This window comes from Equus asinus, chromosome X, assembly GCF_041296235.1.
Source record: "Equus asinus isolate D_3611 breed Donkey chromosome X, EquAss-T2T_v2, whole genome shotgun sequence".
Classification (NCBI taxonomy): domain Eukaryota; kingdom Metazoa; phylum Chordata; class Mammalia; order Perissodactyla; family Equidae; genus Equus; species Equus asinus.
Window position 1 is genome coordinate 24,479,438 of NC_091820.1, and position 19,958 is coordinate 24,499,395.

At 41.4% G+C, this 19,958-nt stretch overlaps 1 protein-coding gene and 1 long non-coding RNA gene across 3 annotated transcripts in view; one reads left to right on the forward strand and one right to left on the reverse strand.

Moving 5' to 3' along the window:
* Positions 1 to 5,885, reverse strand: NR0B1 (nuclear receptor subfamily 0 group B member 1). 2 transcript variants are annotated; one of them, XM_070502795.1, is made up of 3 exons: positions 5,137 to 5,860; positions 4,653 to 4,992; positions 756 to 1,337 (listed from the first exon to the last, which is right to left on the reverse strand). In XM_070502795.1, the coding sequence occupies exons 1-3, from the start codon at positions 5,821 to 5,823 to the stop codon at positions 1,093 to 1,095; spliced, it is 1,272 nt and encodes a 423-aa protein (XP_070358896.1). In that variant the 5' UTR covers positions 5,824 to 5,860; the 3' UTR covers positions 756 to 1,092. The 2 variants fall into 2 exon arrangements, with proteins under 2 accessions (XP_044619806.1, XP_070358896.1); XM_044763871.2 differs by having other exon boundaries at positions 1 to 1,337; positions 4,653 to 5,885.
* LOC139042749 (uncharacterized) overlaps positions 4,884 to 19,958 on the forward strand; it is a 26,446-nt gene continuing 11,371 nt past the window's right edge. The window contains exon 1 of the long non-coding RNA XR_011499819.1: positions 4,884 to 5,003. This is a non-coding gene — a long non-coding RNA (uncharacterized lncRNA). The remainder of the gene's footprint in view (positions 5,004 to 19,958) is intronic.

Genomic DNA, 19,958 nt, shown 5'->3' on the forward strand with positions numbered 1-19,958 from the left:
GAACATCTTTAATATATTTTGACATAATTGATTTCCTTTGTAATCCTAAGTATTTTACTTGCTGCATTATTTTGAGAGCTTCATTCTGAGAAGATATCCATAGGATTCACCAGACTGCTGAAGGGGTCTGCACAAAAGACAGTTTGACTCCCTGCAGTGGGTTATTACCCTGGACTAGATGTATAATCACTAACAGGCAATTTATTACCTATAAGTGAATAAACACTTAGTACCCTAAATTTTACCCAGAGACAAGGAATAACTAGTTCTATACATTACATTTAAAGGGGCAGCAGTAGCTAACAATAAAGTCACTGTGATTTCATGCCATGCTTGTTCAATGTGACAGTTACAATATATAATTGATCTAAAAGGTGAGATATAATCAAGGGTTTATCATGATATTGAGCTTTCTGGAACTAGAATGCCTCCTTCTAGAATCTAAGTTTCTTCTTGAACTTTATTGTGTACAGAAAAATCCCCAACCGAAACTCTGAAAACCTCCTACTTCACTTTCAGGTGCCTCTGTGATCACAGATTGCCACTTGACTCCACTTGGTACAAAGACAGTCTTCCATACAGCTGATGACAGTGGAAATGAAGATCAGGCCAAAACAACCCCCACCAACACTGGAATGTCAGAATATTAAATGTCATGATGCCACCTACAGAGATAATTTTTGTTTATGTTGGCTAGGTTTTTAATATTTTTGAAGCCTTACTTAAACCCTGATAAAACTTCTTGCAATCAAGTTAATGGTTAACATCTTAACATTTATTATATCTTAATATTACAAATTTGATTTTAGCAGGTTCAAAAGAGAGGGTAGCTAAACTTGTGAAAATAGCTTATTAGTGTAGTATTCTGCTCTTAAAGTTGTACAGAGATATGTTACCTGTTGGCAAATGTTTCCCTTCACAACAAAACAATATGGAACAGAGGATTTTCTAATTGTAACTAAAGTTTTTCTTTAATTGAATACAAAAATACTATGCATGTAAAAATAATAAGAAAGTTTATTTTACACTCTTCTGCCCACAGCTCCTTATCTTTCCTTCTTGGTGAACTGCACTTGTGTGACCCACATGCCTTCACAACTTCGCACAGAGCATTTCTAGCATCATATCATCCATGCTAACTGTGCCAATGATGGGCCTGAAGAACAGGTCAGCAATGACATTGGCATTGATGAATCTCAGCAGGAAGAGGGCACTGTGCAGCTCAGCGAATCTGGTCTGGTGCCCCCTGTGTGTCATCCTGATGTGTTCGGTGAGAATCTGTTGCGTTCCCCACTGAAGTCCCTGGATGTACTTCACGCACTTCAGGCCTGGCAGGTCTAGAGGAGAAAAATGGAAAAAAATCTATTTGTTATAAACAGTTCACTGACAGGGTCCTTTGCTTGCTTTTAAATATAGCCATTTCTGCCCCTTCACAAATTAAACAAGCACTCAAGCTTCCTGGTTAAAAGGGCTTTCTAGAGAAAGGATAAAATGCAAAACCGGTTCTAAGTTTTCAGAAGCTACGCTTTCAAGAATGAAACATCATATAATCATTCTTATTTAATATTCACTGTTTGCATCCTCGCATTTAAAAACTGCTGGGTCGGAACCAAAAAATGCACACAATTCAATATGACAGAATATAGTTTAATGAATCATTGTTCCAGTTCACTATTTGTGCAAATATGAAGAAATACAAATTATTTCAAAAGTGAGTACTTTACCTTTTACCTATGGGAAACATACCATTGTATAATGACATGAAGTTTTGCCAGATGACAAATATTTTACCATCCTCCCTTGAATTTTCCACCATTATAATGATTATCCAACCAATGGTGGTAAACTTCATAGCCACAAACTGACTCACAAGTCTTATTTTAATTATTTGCCTGCAGGCTGATTTTAGTCTAGAGTCCCCAAATAATGTAAGAGATAACACTGGCCACTTAGCTCATTGTACCATTTCTGTATGGGCGTAGGTTTGAAAAAAAAAATGATTCTAATGAGCACTGCAAAAGCCTCTTTTAAATATTATTTTAAAGTAAGGTCTTTGAAAGCATTGTCTTACAGCCATTAAAAGGTTAAAAAGTAAACATGAAAACATCATTGATTGCAACATGGTTCAAAGGTAACCTTTCAAATAGAGAAAGCATGACCTTCTTGCAGTACAGTGTAATACCCAAGTAAACTTGAATGAAATACAATGCAGGAAAGATTAAGTGCCTAGAGGTTTTACAAAGAAGATGGTAAGAGGAGGCTGCTTTTAAAAGTCCTTTGATCCTCCATGATAGTACTATTACTGTAAAGTTCTTTAACTTATATTTTAGTAATTACCAATTTACTGTTCTGTTAAAATGATGTCAATGATTGCAATCATTTTCCTACCCTTTTTCTACAAAATCCAACAAAAGTAATTTTAAAACACCATGCTAATCATCATAGAGTAGCATAACCAGTCGGGGCTCTTTGAAAAATAGTGGCAATAGGCAAGTCCTTCCTATTACAGGTAAATATCAAATCTGATAAAATGAGAAAGCAATATCTCCAATCCATATTCCAATTCCGATTACCCCAGTCCACGTTTAACATCCCCTACTACCCACAGCTCGTTGTTCAAGGTCGAGACCCACTTTTCTTGTGTTTGAATTCCAGTGATGAGGGTAAGAAGAGACTTTCATGAAACTCCACCAGAAATCTGAAGTTCCTCCACGTCTAAATTCATGGCTCGTTAAAATTTCATCTTGTGAACTTCACATCACTTTTCTCTGCTTTCATACCACACCCCTCCTTTCCTACCCCCCCAAAAGTGGCTTACCCTCTCCCAAAAAAGACTTGCCTTCATAGTAAATTCAGAAAAGAGAAAAGGTGGATAGACGGACTCCACAGTAAAAGAAGAAAAATATTTGAAGATCAGGTGATACAAAAGGATAAACAGCAAAGAAAGGCCACACACTTAGCAGGCATTACTTTTCCCCAAATGCAGATGCATTTGTGTTTAAAATACACTGATTTTAGCTGATTAAATACACTGATTAGCTGGTTAAACTCATAGTGAGAGAGGATTCAGAAAACCAGAGGGAGAATAAGGGAAATTGTGTGTGTGTGTGTGTGTGTGACAAAAGGATGCAAAATGGTAGAGGAAAACAGGGAAACTGTAATGTAAACGTCTGGAAGCCAAGCCCCTGTCTCACCTTTGTATTCCGCTGGAACAAGGCACATGATAGATGTTTAACAACACTGAAGGAGCAAGAAAACACTGTTTTCCAAATAAGCTTAAGAACCACGTAGGGCACTTATTATGAGAGCAGATTTGCAGACCCTGGACCAGAGCTACTGAATCAGAATCTCTAGAGAAGGGTCCTGGAGAGACCTTGAACACGCCCCCCAAGTGTTTCTCATGCACAGACAAGTTTGGAGAACAATGATACAAGCAAAAGGTGACCTATAATGATCACTGGAATGAGCTGAGGTCTCTAGGTCCTGAAATGTGAGATCTGACTGAATTATTATCCCACTAAATACAGCTCTATACCCCTTCAAAAAATGGTAGGCAGGAGGCAAGGACACAACCTGAGACTCCTGGTGTCAGGAAAAAAGGATGTAGAGGGAGCATTATAAAATCTATCCCAACTCAAGCTGCCTGGAAACTTCCTGCCCACTTGTGCCCCTTTTGGAAGGATTCTGGTTGAAGAAGACTCTAGTTGCAGGACACACTCAAGACTAGGTGTTGGACTATCCAGAGAGATGTTCTTCTATGATTTGGTTGCTCTGTATGGGGTAGAGTGTCCAGCACTCAACAGACAACCTGAAAGTGTGGCACATCAGACTTCCCATTGGACCAAGGAGATAGGAAACCCACGCTCCACAACTCACTGGCCATTTATTGTAAAGTAAGGTCACTTGGGACTAGGGTACCTAACCTGCAAATGGGGTGGAGGAAAGGCGGCGGGCAGAGGGGGTAGATTAAGTCTCCAAGGCCTCTTCAAGCTCTAAAATACAGTGCTCCTGCTCCGAGTCCCTAGTGTGTTTTTTTCCTGCCCCTTTGCTAGCCTGATACTCAGACACTTGGAGGATAAGATAGTCCAGCTGCTTAGGACCATAAACATGACCATTCAGAGGCAGATCCATGAAACACTAAGTCCAGTGTCCTCTTTGACACTGTCCCCAGAGGATGGTCTCTCTCTGAGTCCTTAACAAATGTTTCCTTTCTTGCCAGCCCGAACAGATTTCCTCCAACAAAAAGGTTCTTGTAAATTTCAGAACTGGGTTTCAGAAAGAGATGTTGCAGAATTTGCAGTGAACACAAACTTTATTTAAAGCTATGCTACTGGATTAAAAGGCTAGAGGAGAAGGAAGAGTCACGTCCCTTGAAAGCACAAACTTTTCTGTAGTAACAGAAAGGTCTAGAGAGGTAAGGACAAACTTCAACAGACAACCCCCTTCCTCTTGGCTGAGTTTCTGGCAGCAGCCCACCCACGAGAAGTGGTTTCTGGAGCTCTCCTAACTCTGCTGAGTTAGTCGCGATTTTTCACTTGTGCCCCTGTAGTCCCCTGACCACTGAAAACTTTTCAGTGCCTGTGCCCAGAGTAGGCACTGCCCAATGCTTTTCTGACCAGAGAAAATCCAGATCCCAAGGCTAACCCCCTTACCCGGGTTAAAGAGCACGGTCCCCTTGAGGTAGGCATACTCCTTGGTACTGATGTCCAGGCTCCAGCACCTGGCAAGGAAGCCCTTGATGGCTTGGATCTGAGCAGCCGACAGCAAATGGTCGGCCTCTGGCGGCGATACCAAGCGTGGCTGCAGCGTGGGCAGGGGCGGCGGCTCGTCGCTCACCGTCTCCCGCCGCCTGGTGGTGAGGATCCTCTGCAGCAGGCTGGGCTCCGAGGTCTCCACCGTCTCGAAGTTCAAGCGGTCCTGGGCCAGCTCCAGCATGAGCAGCGGCGCCCAGCAGCTGCGCACCAGCACCAGCTGCTGGTCCAAGGGCAGCACCTGGAAGCAGGGTAAGTACTTGACGAAGCGCATCGTCTTCAACAGGCCCGCGGAGGCTGCCTCGCAGACCACCTGTGGACTCTTGAGGGCCACTCGCCGCTGCGCGCCACAGAAAGGGTCCCGCCAGGGGGCCCCCTGCTGCACCTCTGAAGCCGCCTGAGTTTGCTTTGCACTCGTGGGCATGTTGTAGAGGATGCTGCCCGGCCGCGAGTGGTCTTCACCGTGAAAGCCACAGCGGTACAGGAGCGCCACTGCTCTCCCTCCCGGCTGCTCCTCTCTGTCCCCCAGCCTCTGCGCGCTGTAGGAACGGTCCCACCACACGCCCCTCGGCCGCGCCTCCGGAGCTTCCGGAGCCACGTGCGTTTGCTTTGCGCTGGTGAGCAAGCTGTAGAGGATGCTGCCCTGCCGTGGGTGGTCTTCACCGCAAAAGCAGCAGCGGTACAGGAGCGACATGGGCCGCCCACCCTGCAGCCCCTCTCTGCCCACCGGGGGCTCTGCGCCGCACGAGCAACCCCAGCACGAGCCCCCCAGAGGTGCCTTGGGCGCCTCCGGAGCCTCACGCATTTGTTTTGCGCTCGTGAGCATGTTGTAGAGGATACTGCCCTGCCGCGGGTGGTCTTCACCGCAGAAGCAGCAGCGGTACAGGAGCGCCACTGCCCGCCCACCCGGCAGCCCCTGTCTGCCCACTGAGGGCTCCGCACCGCAGGAGCAGCCCCAGCACGGGCTTCTCAGCTGCGCCTCGGGCGCCTCTGGAGCTGCGTGCGTTTGCTTAGCGCTCATGAGCATGTTGTAGAGGATGCTGCCCTGCCACTGGTGGTCCTCGCCCGCCATGGCCCGAGGTGCCGGTAGCCTGGCTCTGTCCAGCGGCCGGCGCCTGGGATTTATTTATACCGAGCGCGCACGCACGCGCGTCGGCCGTCTCTGGCTAGGCAAGGGCTCGCGGAGGGGGGCGCGGCGCTGCGCTCCGGAGTATATGTCCGTGACCTCGGCGGTTCAGAAGGAGCAGATGCTCCTTAAAGGTTGGAAAGGAAAGAGGAACGAAGGCATGGGAGCTCTTGCACACTTCCCTCCTTCCTCTCATTACACCCTTCCCTGCCTCTGGAAGAGTGAGAGCAGAGCTGAGGGAGCAGGTATTTGGGGCACTGTTCCAACTCTTGCCGCTGAACCCTGGCTTCTCATTTGCTCCCTTTATTGGGAGGGCAGGAGTGCTTAAAAGAGAAAAAATCTATTTCTATGCCATCTTCGCAAACTTTCAGTAAATGATCAAACTTTGTATGACATATTTTATATATGGAAGGAGAGATCCCGTTTTCAGGGACCTTGAAAAATATAAACCATGGACTAGCAGTATCAGCATCATATGGGAACTTGGTAGAAATGCTCAATCTCAGCCCCCAACTAAACTTTCTGACTCTGAATCTGCATTTTAACAAGATCCCCAGGGGATTTGCGTGCACCTTAAATTTTGAACAGCACTGATCTAAAGATGCTATCATAAGCGTTTTGTTGAATGCAATTAATATGTTTGAGCGCCTGCTCTGTCCTAGATGCTGTGTTAGAGAGCTGGGGGCAGTGACCAGGATGTAAAAGTGGCTAATATCTGGGAATATAATCATCACAAAGGACTAAATAGTTGCTACAGTGAAAACTTTGGATTCTTCTAGAAGTATTGCATTGGATAGATGTGTAATTAACATTTCGTCTCCCACCGTTCCTAAACCAATGATGAGAAACACGGGTTTCAGAAAGCCTAGATCCTTTGGTCCTCACTTGCCACACAGCTTCCCTCCTGGGGTTCCACATCGCCCCCTGCCCCTTGTGTAACAAGCTGATTGTTTCACCAACCAGCTGGGTAACTTCAAAATCACAACCCTTTAGTCCTCAAATTCCTCATCTCTAAAATGGAAGGTTTACTTAGTGATCTCTTGCGCCCAGGACTGAAGACACAGAGCAAAGAAGGGGACTGGTGTATACGAGCTGGTGTAGGATCCTCTTTCTCGTGTTTTAATTTCTCTGGGACCTGGATTTCTGAGTATAAGAGGAAAACCTAGAAGACACTTATTTTGCATTCAGCAGGAAATTTTATTCTTCCTGTGAGAGGCCCTATAACAGTGGTTAAATCTTTGGCACTGGCACTAGATTGCCTCAATTTTAATTCTGGCCCTGACACTTTGTAGCTCTGTGGCCTTGGGCAATGCATTAGTTTCCTATTGCTGCTGTAACACGTTACCACAAATTTAGTGGCTTAAGGCAACACAAATTTATTATGTTACAGTTCTCGAGGCCAGAAGTCTGAAATCAGTTTCACTGGGCTAAAATCAAGGTAAAATTCCTTCTGGAAGCTCTGGGAGAGAATCTATTTCCTTGCCTTTTCCGACTTCTAGAAGCTATCTGCATTCCTTGGCTCCTGGCCACATCACTCTGACCCCTGCTTTCATCTCCTTTCTGACTCAGATAATCCAGATCGCCCCATCTCATAATTCTTAATTAAATCACATCTGCAAAGTCCCTTTTATCATGTAAGATAACATATTCACAGGTTCTGAGGATTAGGACATGGACATCATTGGGGAGCATTATTTAGCCTTTCACGGAAAAGTTACTTAAGCCACCTGTGCCTCAGTTTCCTGATTTGTAAAGTGTGGACAATAGTCTCTGTGAAGTAATCCTTGTTCATGAGTTAATTAACGTAAAATGTTTGCTTGGTACACGATAAGTGTTGGGTGTATCCGCTGTTATCCCCCCATCCCCATTTTTTTTTAAGATAACGTGGGATAACTTCAGGGTTAGGAGGTGATGCTACACCAGCACCACCATTATTCTCTCTCTCCCAAGGAAGCCCTCCCTCACCCTCCACCCAGAAGCTGCCTCATTTTTTTCTGCATGTCCACATTTCTTGGTCCAGACTCAAAACACTGGATGGGTCACCTGGTCCACAACAGTAATACATATTGGAAATGTTATCTGATTGTCCATTTCATCATTTGCCATTTCCAGTATTCAAGCTACTCTTTGGGTATTGTTATTGCTGCTTCAGCAATCTTCCTGCTTGATGAATATACCAAGCAGCCTAGCTGAAAAACCCAGCCTACCTCAGCCCCCACCTTAAGTTGCCAGTGCTAGTTACATTTTATGTTACCTTATTTTATTTCCTTCCTAGCACTTATCAGAAGCTGATGTGATTGATGTATTTAGTTATTTGATGCTTGTTGATTGTCTCCCCCCCCCCCCGACTAGTTTAAAAGTCCCTTGAAGGCAAGGAATTGGTCACTCTGTATCCCAGCAACTAGAACAGTGTCTAGCATACAGTAGGTGCTCAAAAATACATTTGTCGACCAACTGTACTTTAGAGAGAGAGGAGAAGGCTGTATCTCCTACTCTCAACATAGAGGTCGTTATTGCTGCACTGATCCTGGAAGGAGGAGATGTTAGCAGACCCCGTTGGACTCAGAGCTTTCTGGAGACCGTTTTTGATATACGGAGTGCTACAGGCACTGTGATTAAGTAACAGGAGAATTGAGTTAACAGTCAAAAGACATGGCTTTGAATTTGGGCTCTTCTACTCGAAAGAGGTAACATTGAACAAGTCATTTAACTTCAGTCTTCACACTTGTGAAATGGGGAAAAATTCTACAAAACGATATTAATACATACACCCTGTTCTACGTCCTTCAAGGGTTATTATTTTTTTTCTCTCAATATGGCCCTTTACAGAAACGTTTGCTGACCAATTCAGTATAGCGAAAATATAAAGCAACTTGCATTTACATTCGTTCACTTTCTAATGATTTAGCATTGAGCAAAACATTTAACATTACATTAGCTTTTTCAGCTATGAAACCATAAAAAATGCTATAAACTATTTTAATATATGTACCCTAGCCCTATATAATTTAAAGGTTTTTCTAAAACTCTTTTGCCTTATCAACTATATTTTCAAAAATCCTAGTAACAAACTCATTTTTTGTGACTTTAATCATTCACACCTCACACATATTTGATGCCTTTGACTTTGACTTTCAGACATTGTCTCAAATTGAAACTTCAGTACAGTGCTGAGAACCATGAACTTGTAATATATTGGTTATAATTCCTGTTCTTTCCCGGGAGCAGAATCTTCCGATTTTCTTACTTGTGTTTTCCTTGAAGTTGTGACCTTCTATTCACAACTCCGAGCACTTTCTAGGTTCTTTGGATTGACTGTTTCTAAGGAGAGTTTGCCTGCTTGTCCTTCGCAAGTATTCATCCTTGGAACTGTCAGGAGAAAACTGACTTCATCTTTCCACTTTCTATTTTTTCCCTGAACAAATAGCTCCCGAGAAACAAAGTCATCCAAACACACCAGTGCAGAGATTTGCACCAAGCAATGCCAGCCTGCTGGTTGCTACGGGATTAGTGAAGACACAACCTTCTAAGGCAGGCACAGCTTATTCATTTGATTTGTCCCATGTCCTTAGACCACTGTGACAGCAAGACAAAAGGACACTCATCAACTGCACTTGTCATATGCTGAGTTTGTCCACAACTGCAATTTGGGTATTTACACTGAGTCATTGTTCGATGACCTTGGTCAGTTGGACACCTGCTCTGCAGAATCTATTATCTGTTCCAACTCAGGGTGGGAGTAAAGCTGCTCTGCCTGCCTGAATGCAACCTTCATCTTCAAAGTAATGCAGTTTTCTCTAAAGGATGTAGGAGTGAAGTACAGGTGGGGATGAAGCCGGGTAAAATTGTAAAACTAACCTTTGCACAGCAAGCTGCTGTTGACCTGGAAAGGCATGATGATCTGAAACCTGATATGAATTTTCAATCTGGGCTTAAAAGAGCTGCAATGCCTCAGAATTCAGTTCTTTGAGTAAATAGGTGACAGGGAGTAACAATAGTGTTTTCCTTATTTTTCAAGGTAAATGTTGGGTAAATACTATCATAGAAGAATAGTGGCTGATAAAATCCAAGAGATAGCCTCCCTATTTTTCCTTTCCAAGCCCCAGAATGTTTAAAGCTCTATTTATGGAAGAATTAATAAGTTTTAGCTGCAGACTCATGAAACCCCTGAAGAAGATCAAGTCACCATTATTTATTTCCTTCAGATGAGCTACAAAGAAGGCAATCCGCTGCCTTAGGGGTCACATAGTTGCTGAACTGGAATAATGACTCTTATACTCATAGTAATTCTGAAATGTTCTAAAATCAACTTTCCAAGTCAGTCAAACAACCACTCCCTTCAAGGAAAAATGTTCATCAAATGAATTTATTTTACTGCATCTAGCAATTTTGAATCCACCCCAATGCCAGATGTTGATTAAATTAATTAATAAATTCAATGGGCTGACAGGTTTAAAAATGACTATCCCGTTGGTTGACAAACAATTAGAATTGATTTGACTGATCAGTTTGAAAATCATTGCTCCTTTGGTCCACATAGCTATGTCCCCTAATGGTGGTGGTAATTTTAGTTACACACTCCCCCTGTACTGGGGTCTGGAACTGTTGTAATATCTCCCTCCCAGGAAATTGCTTTCTTTTCTCGTCCAACTTTTCTTAGCAATGTACTTCCTACAATCATTATATCTAGAGTGCCTTGTACATTGCCTGGAATATTAAAGACCTTCAACAAACACCTTCTTAATGAAACAATGAGTGAAAAGATTCTTCCACATCTACAGATTGTTTAATTTCACTAGGTTGCCCAACCTTCTCTCTTTTCCTGTGATTGTGTGGGTTTTAACAATTTTGCCAGCCCTGGTGGAAAGACGCTGGGTCCCTTCTGCCAGATACCAGCTACCTCTTTTAACCACTCTGATTTCTAGTTTGAAAATCTTGAAAATGAGAGTAAATATGTTATCTGTGTTTACCTCACAAGATTGCTAAATGTATGAAATGATTAATATCTCATGAATGTGAGTTATTACAATTAGATTGCAATTTCTTTAAGTCGAAGGCATCAGACTCTGTGAAGTGATATATTGCCCGACTAAATCAAATTTGTACATTTGAAATTCTCTGTACATGTACGTATCAAATGCATTTGAAATAAGGGATCCCGCAGTCAAGAATAAGTCATTCAAGTCTGGAGTTAAATGCATTTAACATTAGTAGTGCCATAAACCTAATTGCTTTCTCTGAGCCCACGATGACAAACATCTGAAGAACAAAAGATATGTGAATAGATGTAGCTAATTTTCTTTGCAACCGAGCCAAATGCTGGTGATGAAGAAAATCAAAACTTTTATTTCCAAACTGATGTTTTTGCTGTGATGAATGTGGCTGGGTTGTTAAAAAGAAGCTGCCTTAGCTTGAGTTCTCTGAAGCAGGGCACTAGATGAGGATTGTGTGCATGTCTTGGGGAAGTGATCCCAGGAAGCCGTGGTGAGAGTACAGAAAAAGCGAAAATGGGAATGAAGGAGAGCCAATATCAAGGTGCATTACTGAGGTCACTGCTATGAGCAACAGGATTGATTCCACCAGGGCCTCCAGAGAAATATACAGAATGCCTCCCAGAACTGCCCACCCAAAGGAGTGACAGGGGTATTTATCCATTAGTTTCTATCCCTCAAGGTTGAATGTTGCCACCAAGTTTCCACCAATTTCCATGGTGTTGCAAAACACAGTTAGTATGAAAAAAGCCACAGCCTGCATGGAACTAACTGTCCACCCACTTGTACTTGGAGTCAGAGGTATGGACAAGAAGATACAAGGCAGGGAACCAGAGACACCTGAGAGAGAAGTTCATAGCCAATCATCCTTAACTTGCTGCCCTGAGGTCAGTCCCACCTGATATGGAGATTGGTTGAGGTGAAACAATAACTACCTCTGCACTCTTCTGCTGAACTCGTTCATATTTTTTTGTATGTGTGAGGAAGATTGGCACTGAGCTAATGTCTGTTGCCAATCTTCCTCTTTTTGCTTGGAAGGTTGTCCTTGAGCTAACATCTCTTAGCCAGTCGTCCTCTATTTTGTATGTGGGTTGCCACCACAGCATGGCATGGTGAGCAGTATGTAGGTCTGTACCCACGATCCAAATCCATGAACCCCAGGCTGCCAAAGCGGAACACACAAACCCAACCCCTGTGCCACTGGGCCAGACCCTGAGCTTGTTTGTCTTTGAACACCATGTTACCATTATGTCCCAAGATGTTCAATTCTTTAGATAAGTAAGGCCTGAATGGGGAAGCAGACAAGAACATTTACCCAGCATTGGATAATAATTTGTCCTGACTGAGTCTTTATTCAATAGTTTTACCAGCCACTCTCTTATAGACTGAAAAAACCCCACTATTTATCAGTAAAAGAACAAAATTTCACCAGATAGCCACAACTTTTTTTTTCCGAGGAAGATTAGCCCTGAGCTAACATCCACTGCCAATCCTTTTACTAAGGAAGGTTATCACTGAGCTAACATCCGTGCCCGTCTTCCTCTACTTTATATGTGGGACGCCTGCAACAGCATGGCTTGATAAGCGGTGCGTAGGTCCATGCCTGGATCCAAACTGGCAAACTCTAGGCCACCGAAATGGAGCTTGCGAACTTAACCACTATGCCACCAGGGTGGCCCCATGGTGGCCACAACTTTTTGCAAAAGTAGAGGTTGTAGCATTACATGCATCTTTTGGGTATTTCTAAATACTTTGTCATTATCCACAGGTTCTTAAGATTTTTCAACCTATTCAAAGAATTTTAATCAAAACCAGAAACTTCACATAGGCCTCCTCTTGAGGCTGGAGGCATGGCTGGATCCAGGTACTCAAACTTTGTTGGTAGGACATGTTTCTTGAGGCCTTCTGACCTCTCCTTCTGGTGTGAGTTATCCTTGATTCATATTCTGCAACCAACCCAATAGCCAATTTTGTCGACTCTACCTTTGAAATGTGTCTCAAATCCAACACTATACCCTGGCTCAAGCCACCATCTTGTCTGACCTCAGCTCCTGCAATAACCTCCTCCCTGGTCTCCTGCTTCCATTCATTCTCTGCCTACAGCTAGTTCTCCCAATAAAGAGTGATACTTAAAGATAAGTGAGATTGTATACCTTTCCATCACACCTAGAAAAGTCTAGTATGGCCCCTTGCTTTTAAAATCTTACAGGATCTGCTCCTGGTTCTCTCTCCAACTCCCATCCTTCACTCATTGTGCACTAGCTACATGGCCTCCTTGATATTCCACAAACCTGCAGCCTCCGTCATTTGGACTGTTGCACCTCCTCCTGCAGATAATCACGTGGCTCATTCTTTTTAACTTCCTTTAGGCTTTGCTCAACTGTCACGTCCTCAGAGAGGCCCTCCTGCTTGACCTCCCTGTCTAAAATAGCACCTCTGCCCCTCTTCTTCCTTGTTACCTGCTTTACATTTTTTCTTGGCCTTTATCATTGTACATAGATATTTATTAGATTATTTGTTTATTGTTTGCCTATTCCATGAGAATATATATTCTGTAACAGTAGAGACTGAGGCATTCACTCCTATGCCCCTAGCACCAGGAGCAGTGCCTGGAATGTGGTAAGTGATGAAAAACATGGACTGGTTATTCTCGGGTTCACTGTCCCTAGATGCTTGTGTGGAATTTCTTTTCATTCTCCTGTTGACTGAGCAAACTACATCGTGGACAGTTCCTTAATTGACCACCTGAACAACTATCCAGCAACCCGCTCCTGCTCTCCATGCCTGGTCTCTCTGCTTTGGGAGCCTCTTTTCAGGGCTCTGCCAGGTAGAAAATGCCTACCTTTTCAGTAGCTTTTTCCTGTATATTTTCTGGGTCATGTTTTCCTCTGCCCTGGTTTATCGATCAATGTAACTACATCTCCCTTCCATCTTCCAAAAATCTACCCAAACCTCTGTCCCATAGATTGTTTCCTTCTCAAAGCTATAATGTATTTATCTCAGCTGTGCCATTTACTCTGTCATTTCAACAGGATTCTGTGAGGAGAGAGAGGTAAGGGTCTGAGTTCTACCTGACACCTTGAGCCACAAGCTCCTATTTAACAGTTTATTAAGCATGAAACTGTTAGGACTCTGTGTGTGTGTGTGTGTGTGTGTGTGTGTGTGTTTTCCTTAGAAACTGTATAACATTAGAATATTCCAGCAACTTAGCCAAAAATGGTCTGGAGCCCACGACGTTTAGGATGGTGGAATTTGATTTATAGGCTGGTAAAGGGAAACTAGTGCCACTTCTGTGACCTTCCTCCAGTTGTAGTCTGATGGATAGAACGAAAAGGTGCCATTAGGGACCAGACCCTAAAGGTTAATTCAATAACCATTCAGCAGCATTCAAAGTGGACATTCCGCATATAAGAAAGGATGCACAAAAATAAGAAATGAAACTTTTTGTAATAATTCTTCTGACATATACCAAAGCTAGAAGTCAGTAAAATATAGTTTGACATTTCTCTTGTATCTAGAACTGTATGTGTGAGAGAGGTAGCTTGTATGTTGTTGGCATCCTTTAATTCTTCAGATGAACTTTAACCTCACAATAAATACCTCCTTTTCAGACAGAAAAGTCATTCTAAATGGGCTTACCGTATTTGGCATCTATTAAATGTTAATTTAACATTCTTAATTACAGTTATGCATTGGTTTGCTTGGTATCCTTTTAAAGTTCTCTGACTAAGGGTCAGTACACCATAGCCTTTCACATATCAAGACCATCAATTCCTATTAAAAGGTAAATTGTATAAGGCAATGTTTCACTATGCACAAATCTCAGCTGTATTTTATTACCATAAAGTATCTTTGGCTTTTGATTAACACTTGATCAATTCTTATAATGTAAAAGGATAAATTGTGTTATTGTCCATTTCTGGTTTTATGTCTGTTAATAATTGCTTTATATATTTAGGTCCTCCTATGTTGGGTGCATAGATATTTATAAGTGTTATATTTTCTTGTTGGATTGTTCACATGTGAGGTGATGCACTATAATTAGTTTTTGGGTGGGGAACATGATGTAATCTACACAGAATTCGAAATGTAATATGATGTACATCTGAAAGCTATATAATGTTATAATCCAATGTTACTGCAATTAACGTAAAAGGAATGGCCTACCAACGGACACATAGTCAAAATTCCAAATGTAGCCTTGGAAGCAAGAAAGAAGAAGAAAAATGTTCCTTGGTAATCACAAATAATCATATTTCCTTTAAAATATCCTAAAATGGTTTTATAGCAGAGATATTAATGGTGCACTAAGTCCTGGCTACACAAAGTGTGGCCCTCAGACCAGCAGCATCAGTATCATCTGAAAGTTTGTCAGGAATGTAAAATCTCAGGCCTTGCCCGAGACCTACTGAAACAAAACCTGCATTTGAGCAAGATGGCCAGATGATTTGCACACACATTAAAGCTTGCAAATCATTCTGTAAATCTCTGCTTCTCAAATCTGACTGCTCCTTGGTATCATCTGGGGAGTTTAAAAAATTACTGAGGACTGAATCCCACCCCAGAGACTCTGATTTAATTAGTATGGAGTGTGACCTAGGTGGAGACAGTTTGAAAAACTCCCCAGGTAATTCTAATGAGCAGCTAAGTCTGAGAATCATTGCTCTTAAAAATAAAACCCAACATCATATTCATTATATAATAATAATAACATAAGTAGTAGTAGTAATAGCAGTAATATTTTGGAATAATAAAGTCTCCAACAAGCACAGATGAAAGCAAACATAGAAACTGTAATTAATGAAAATATTTTGTCTCATACATTAATACTAATCAGTTTATCAGATTAGCAGAATAAGAGGCTAAGTGGTGGCGGAGAAGGGTAGGACTTGAAACTTGGAATGAGGCATAGTAAGCTAGACCCTGGAAAGTATCACAGTACAGGTCTTCAATGGTAAGGGTTCAGTACATAAATTAGTATGGTTAGCAAGGGGTCAGGATCAATTCACCTTTGGAAAATTGAGATCCTGGGAAACCACAGGTGGTTCTCTTGTGCTTTCCTGTCCTGGTGAGGGCATTGGTATATGCACATGACATCTAAAGAACTCACAAGAAGAAAGGGGAAAGGCCAGGTATTATCACTGCCTCAGCTCGAATCCTCATAATCTCTTGATGGTATTATAGCACTGGACTCATGACGGGTCTCCCTGCCTCTCATCATTCTGCCACCCCATTCATCTTCCAAATGCTGCCAGAGTGATCCTCTAAAGTATAATTCTGATCCCATCAGCTCCCTGCTTAAGAAACACTTTAAACACACCTCATTACATGAAACATCACCTTCTCAGCATAATGGGTGTGGGAGGGACAAAGATTTATTGAATATTAGATACTTCTTTTGCTCTTCAAACCAAATCTGGGAGATAGGTGTTATCAATCCCATTGTACAGATGAAGAAACTATTGTTCTTTTTCAGAGGGAGAATATTCAATGACAGAGATAAAATTAGGATCTGTATCTACCTGTATCTTCACTACCTCTTAGCATGGTATACAAAATTCTTCATAAACTAACAACCTTTCTGGATTCACCTCCCAACTTTTCCCACATATTACAGATGTTTGCACAGACTTTACACATCCCCAAAACACATCATGCTTCTTGCTATTCCTTTAAAAATTAATTTCCTTTTACATGTCTATACTTTTGAACAGGATACTTATTTCTAGAATGTCCTCCTTTTAAAAAAAATCTTTGAACTTTTACCTAGCCTTCCAAATTCAAGTTTAGTGTTATTTCCTACACAAAGAATTCCCCAAGCCCCTTAAATAGGATTTGTCTCTCTTTCTTCAGGGTAATCATAGTACTTTCCACATGTACTATTAGCTTTTGACATATTGTCTGTAATTATTTTGATGTATTTATTTCCTTATTATAAAATGAGGTTCTTGAGGATGCAAATCATGTCTTATTCACTTTTGTAATCAGCATCTACTTCATCTTGGGTTCTATCAGTCAGTTTGGGCTAAGTTTTGCTATATAACAACCCCTCAATACTCAGTGGCCTATAACAGCAAAGGTGTGTTTCCTGCTTATGATATCATGAATAGATTGTGGCTCTGTTTCAGGCTATCTTCACTCCAGGACCCAGGTTGATAGAGAAAATTCCATCTGGAACATGGCTGGTTTTGTGACAGAGGAAAAAGAGATGAGATGATCCATGAGATTATAAATTTTCTGCTTAGAATTGACACACACCACTTCTACCCATGTTTCATTGGCTAAAGCAAGTCATTTGGCTACTTCTAATTTCAACAGTGTTGTAATATATAATTTTACTGCAGGAATGAGCGCTTAAGTCACATAGCCAAGCCTGATGTCAGTGAGGCAGGGATATGTAAGCCTTTCTCCAGTGAGAAGAGGCAATAAACTATACTATCTACCACAGGGCCGTCTACACCTCAGGAACTTTCCCTTTTCCTCACGGAGTGAAGTCACATTTTACACAAACTTGCATTGTGTTCATTTTAAATATTAAAGTATCAAAATATTAATAAAATCCTACTTTAACCATAAATTTTGAAATAATGCAGATTTACTATATTTAAATAGTCACCCAAAAGTCACATAATTTCAAAACTGGAGGGCCAGTGAGTTGAAAACTCTCTGCTCTATTGCCAAGTGGCAACACTATTTTAGCTGGTACATGGAAATACCATCATCTTTTGTTACTACTAGTCTTTAGTATACAAGGTATCAAAGAACACAGCTCTAATATACAATTTCACCTGTTATAGACAATACATATTTCAACCCCATCCACCACTCTTCCACTATTAAAAATGTAGTTCCAGGGGCTGGCCCCGTGGCTGAGTGGTTAAGTTCGCGTGGTCCGCTGCAGGTGGCCCAGTATTTTGTTGGTTCGAATCCTGGGCGCGGACATGGCACTGCTCGTCAAACCACGCTGAGGCAGCATCCCACATGCCACAACTAGAAGGACCCACAACGAAGAATATACAACTATGTACCAGGAGGCTTTGAGGAGAAAAAGGAAAGAAATAAAATCTAAATTAAAAAAATTGTAATTCCCAATTTCAACCCTGATATGACCACTAAATAACTTCCACAGAGACTTCAAAGCAAGTCCAATTGCTTCTCCTCCTCATTATTATAAGAGGTATAAATATAATACTAATATCCAGAGTCAACTTTGAAGATGAGATGTGTCACAACATCAGATTTTAAAATCAGGATCTATAGCATTCTTCTGGTTAATACAAAAGAGCAATGAAGTCCTGATTCTACTTTCCATTATCTAGCTAATCAACAAACCAATTAAGTGGGCCCAGAAACTTTTTCTTTCTTTATCAATACTCACCAAGTAAAAACGTGGTCTAAGAAGGTTAAACTCTGCTTAAAAACTACTACAAAAAAAGAGAAAGAAAAGAGAAAGATTTTCCTATCAAACATACACCTTTTGTGTTTAACTTACCAATATCATGGAGACATTCATCCCAGAATCTATTACTATAGTTAATATGTGACAATGCAAGTGTGTTTAATTACCGTGAAACCTGCCCTTACTCATGCTCCAAGTGTTCCATGCACATCCTCATATGCCATGTTGCTTCTACAAATAATGTGATGCTCCTTTGAAACATGAGCTGATGACATATAATTTTCTGTAGCAATCATTCTGAAGATAAATTAGACAAGGGCTTTTTGCCCAAATATGAGCAGTCAACTCAAATAAAATAAATTAAATATGTTTTATACCTCAATATTTAAATTTTTACTGAAACACTATGCATATACAGATGTCCAAAAAACTCAAGCTCTGTCAAGAAGCATGTTTTTCAATGTGTCCTGCATGGTTGACTTCTTTTGCATTACTGAACAATGACAATCTATTCATTCAACAGATTTTTCAGATTTTTATTGAGCACCTAGCATGTTCCAGATACTGTGCTAAGCATTCTGTGGATTATTTCATTCAATGTGAGAATCTCGGGAAATACTTTCTTTGAAAGTCATACTTGAGTCAGGCCCTGAGGGGTGCACGTGGGATTTACCAGGGGAAGGGAGATCCTTTCAGATGTAAGGTGCAGTTGGGCCAACGCCCTCAGGTGGGAAACATCTTGGCATGTTCAAGGAACTGAAGAGACTGAGTGAGAGCTAACAAGTAGGGCAAGGCAGCAATACCATCACCATGTATGGAGATATAGAGCTAATCTACATTTTCTGTATGTAATTTATGGGTGTCACTTTGTGTTTACTTGAAAAGAAACTCCACTCCCCCTTTCCCTACATTTTCAGAGATAAAAGAAAATTTTATAGTAAATATTCTGCAAGAAACAATCTTGCAGAACAGAATTATAGAATGGGTCACGCTTTTCACATTTCTACCAATCGGGCTGAGGAGCACATTCTTTAGGCATGTGATTTTTTTCTCGGTGGTTCTTTTTGTGCTTTATCTTGATATAGATATCATGGTAGCTTGAGGGTTTCTATATGTTGGCAATAGTCCCCCACACTTTTTCAAAGGCAATAAATCTGATCTGAGTAAAGTGGATTTCTGTCTATTGCAGTACTCTATCACAGTATTGTTTGACACAATTTAGAATTCTCATTAACTTCAGTGAGAATGGGTACTTAAGAACGTCAAATAGTGTCTTATGTTTAAATACAGCATTTGATACTTTCTATCTCCTTCCCATGTAATTACTGAATATCTATCAGGACCTTGCCTCATGCTACTTCCTTGGGTATATCTTCTCTGAAATACGGATTCTCTTTCACTTTGAAATTTTTATTAAAACCTTTTGGAATGTTCAAAGCATTTCAATCTCTCTCCCGTGTCTCTTATTAAAGCCCTCGTCAGATAAGGTTAGGTTTGTTTGTGGCACTCAATCATTCAATACAAAACGATAGTATCTTGAACAACATAGAAGTTCATTTCTATCTCATTTATAATTAGTCTGGGGATGGAAACTTCATGACAATTAAGCCATCTCCATATTCATAGAGGACCCATCATGGACATTCTTCTCTCTTCCTTCTCTGCCATGACCATTAGCTTACTGCTTATGG

Excerpts from the sequence above, each read along its gene's own strand:
- NR0B1 (XM_044763871.2), bottom strand. The coding sequence starts at position 5,823 with ATGGCGGGCGAGGACCACCAGTGGCAGGGCAGCATCCTCTACAACATG. Across the intron at positions 1,338-4,652 it reads GACCGTGCTCTTTAACCCGG|ACCTGCCAGGCCTGAAGTGC; the intron begins GTAAGGGGGTTA and ends TTTCTCCTCTAG.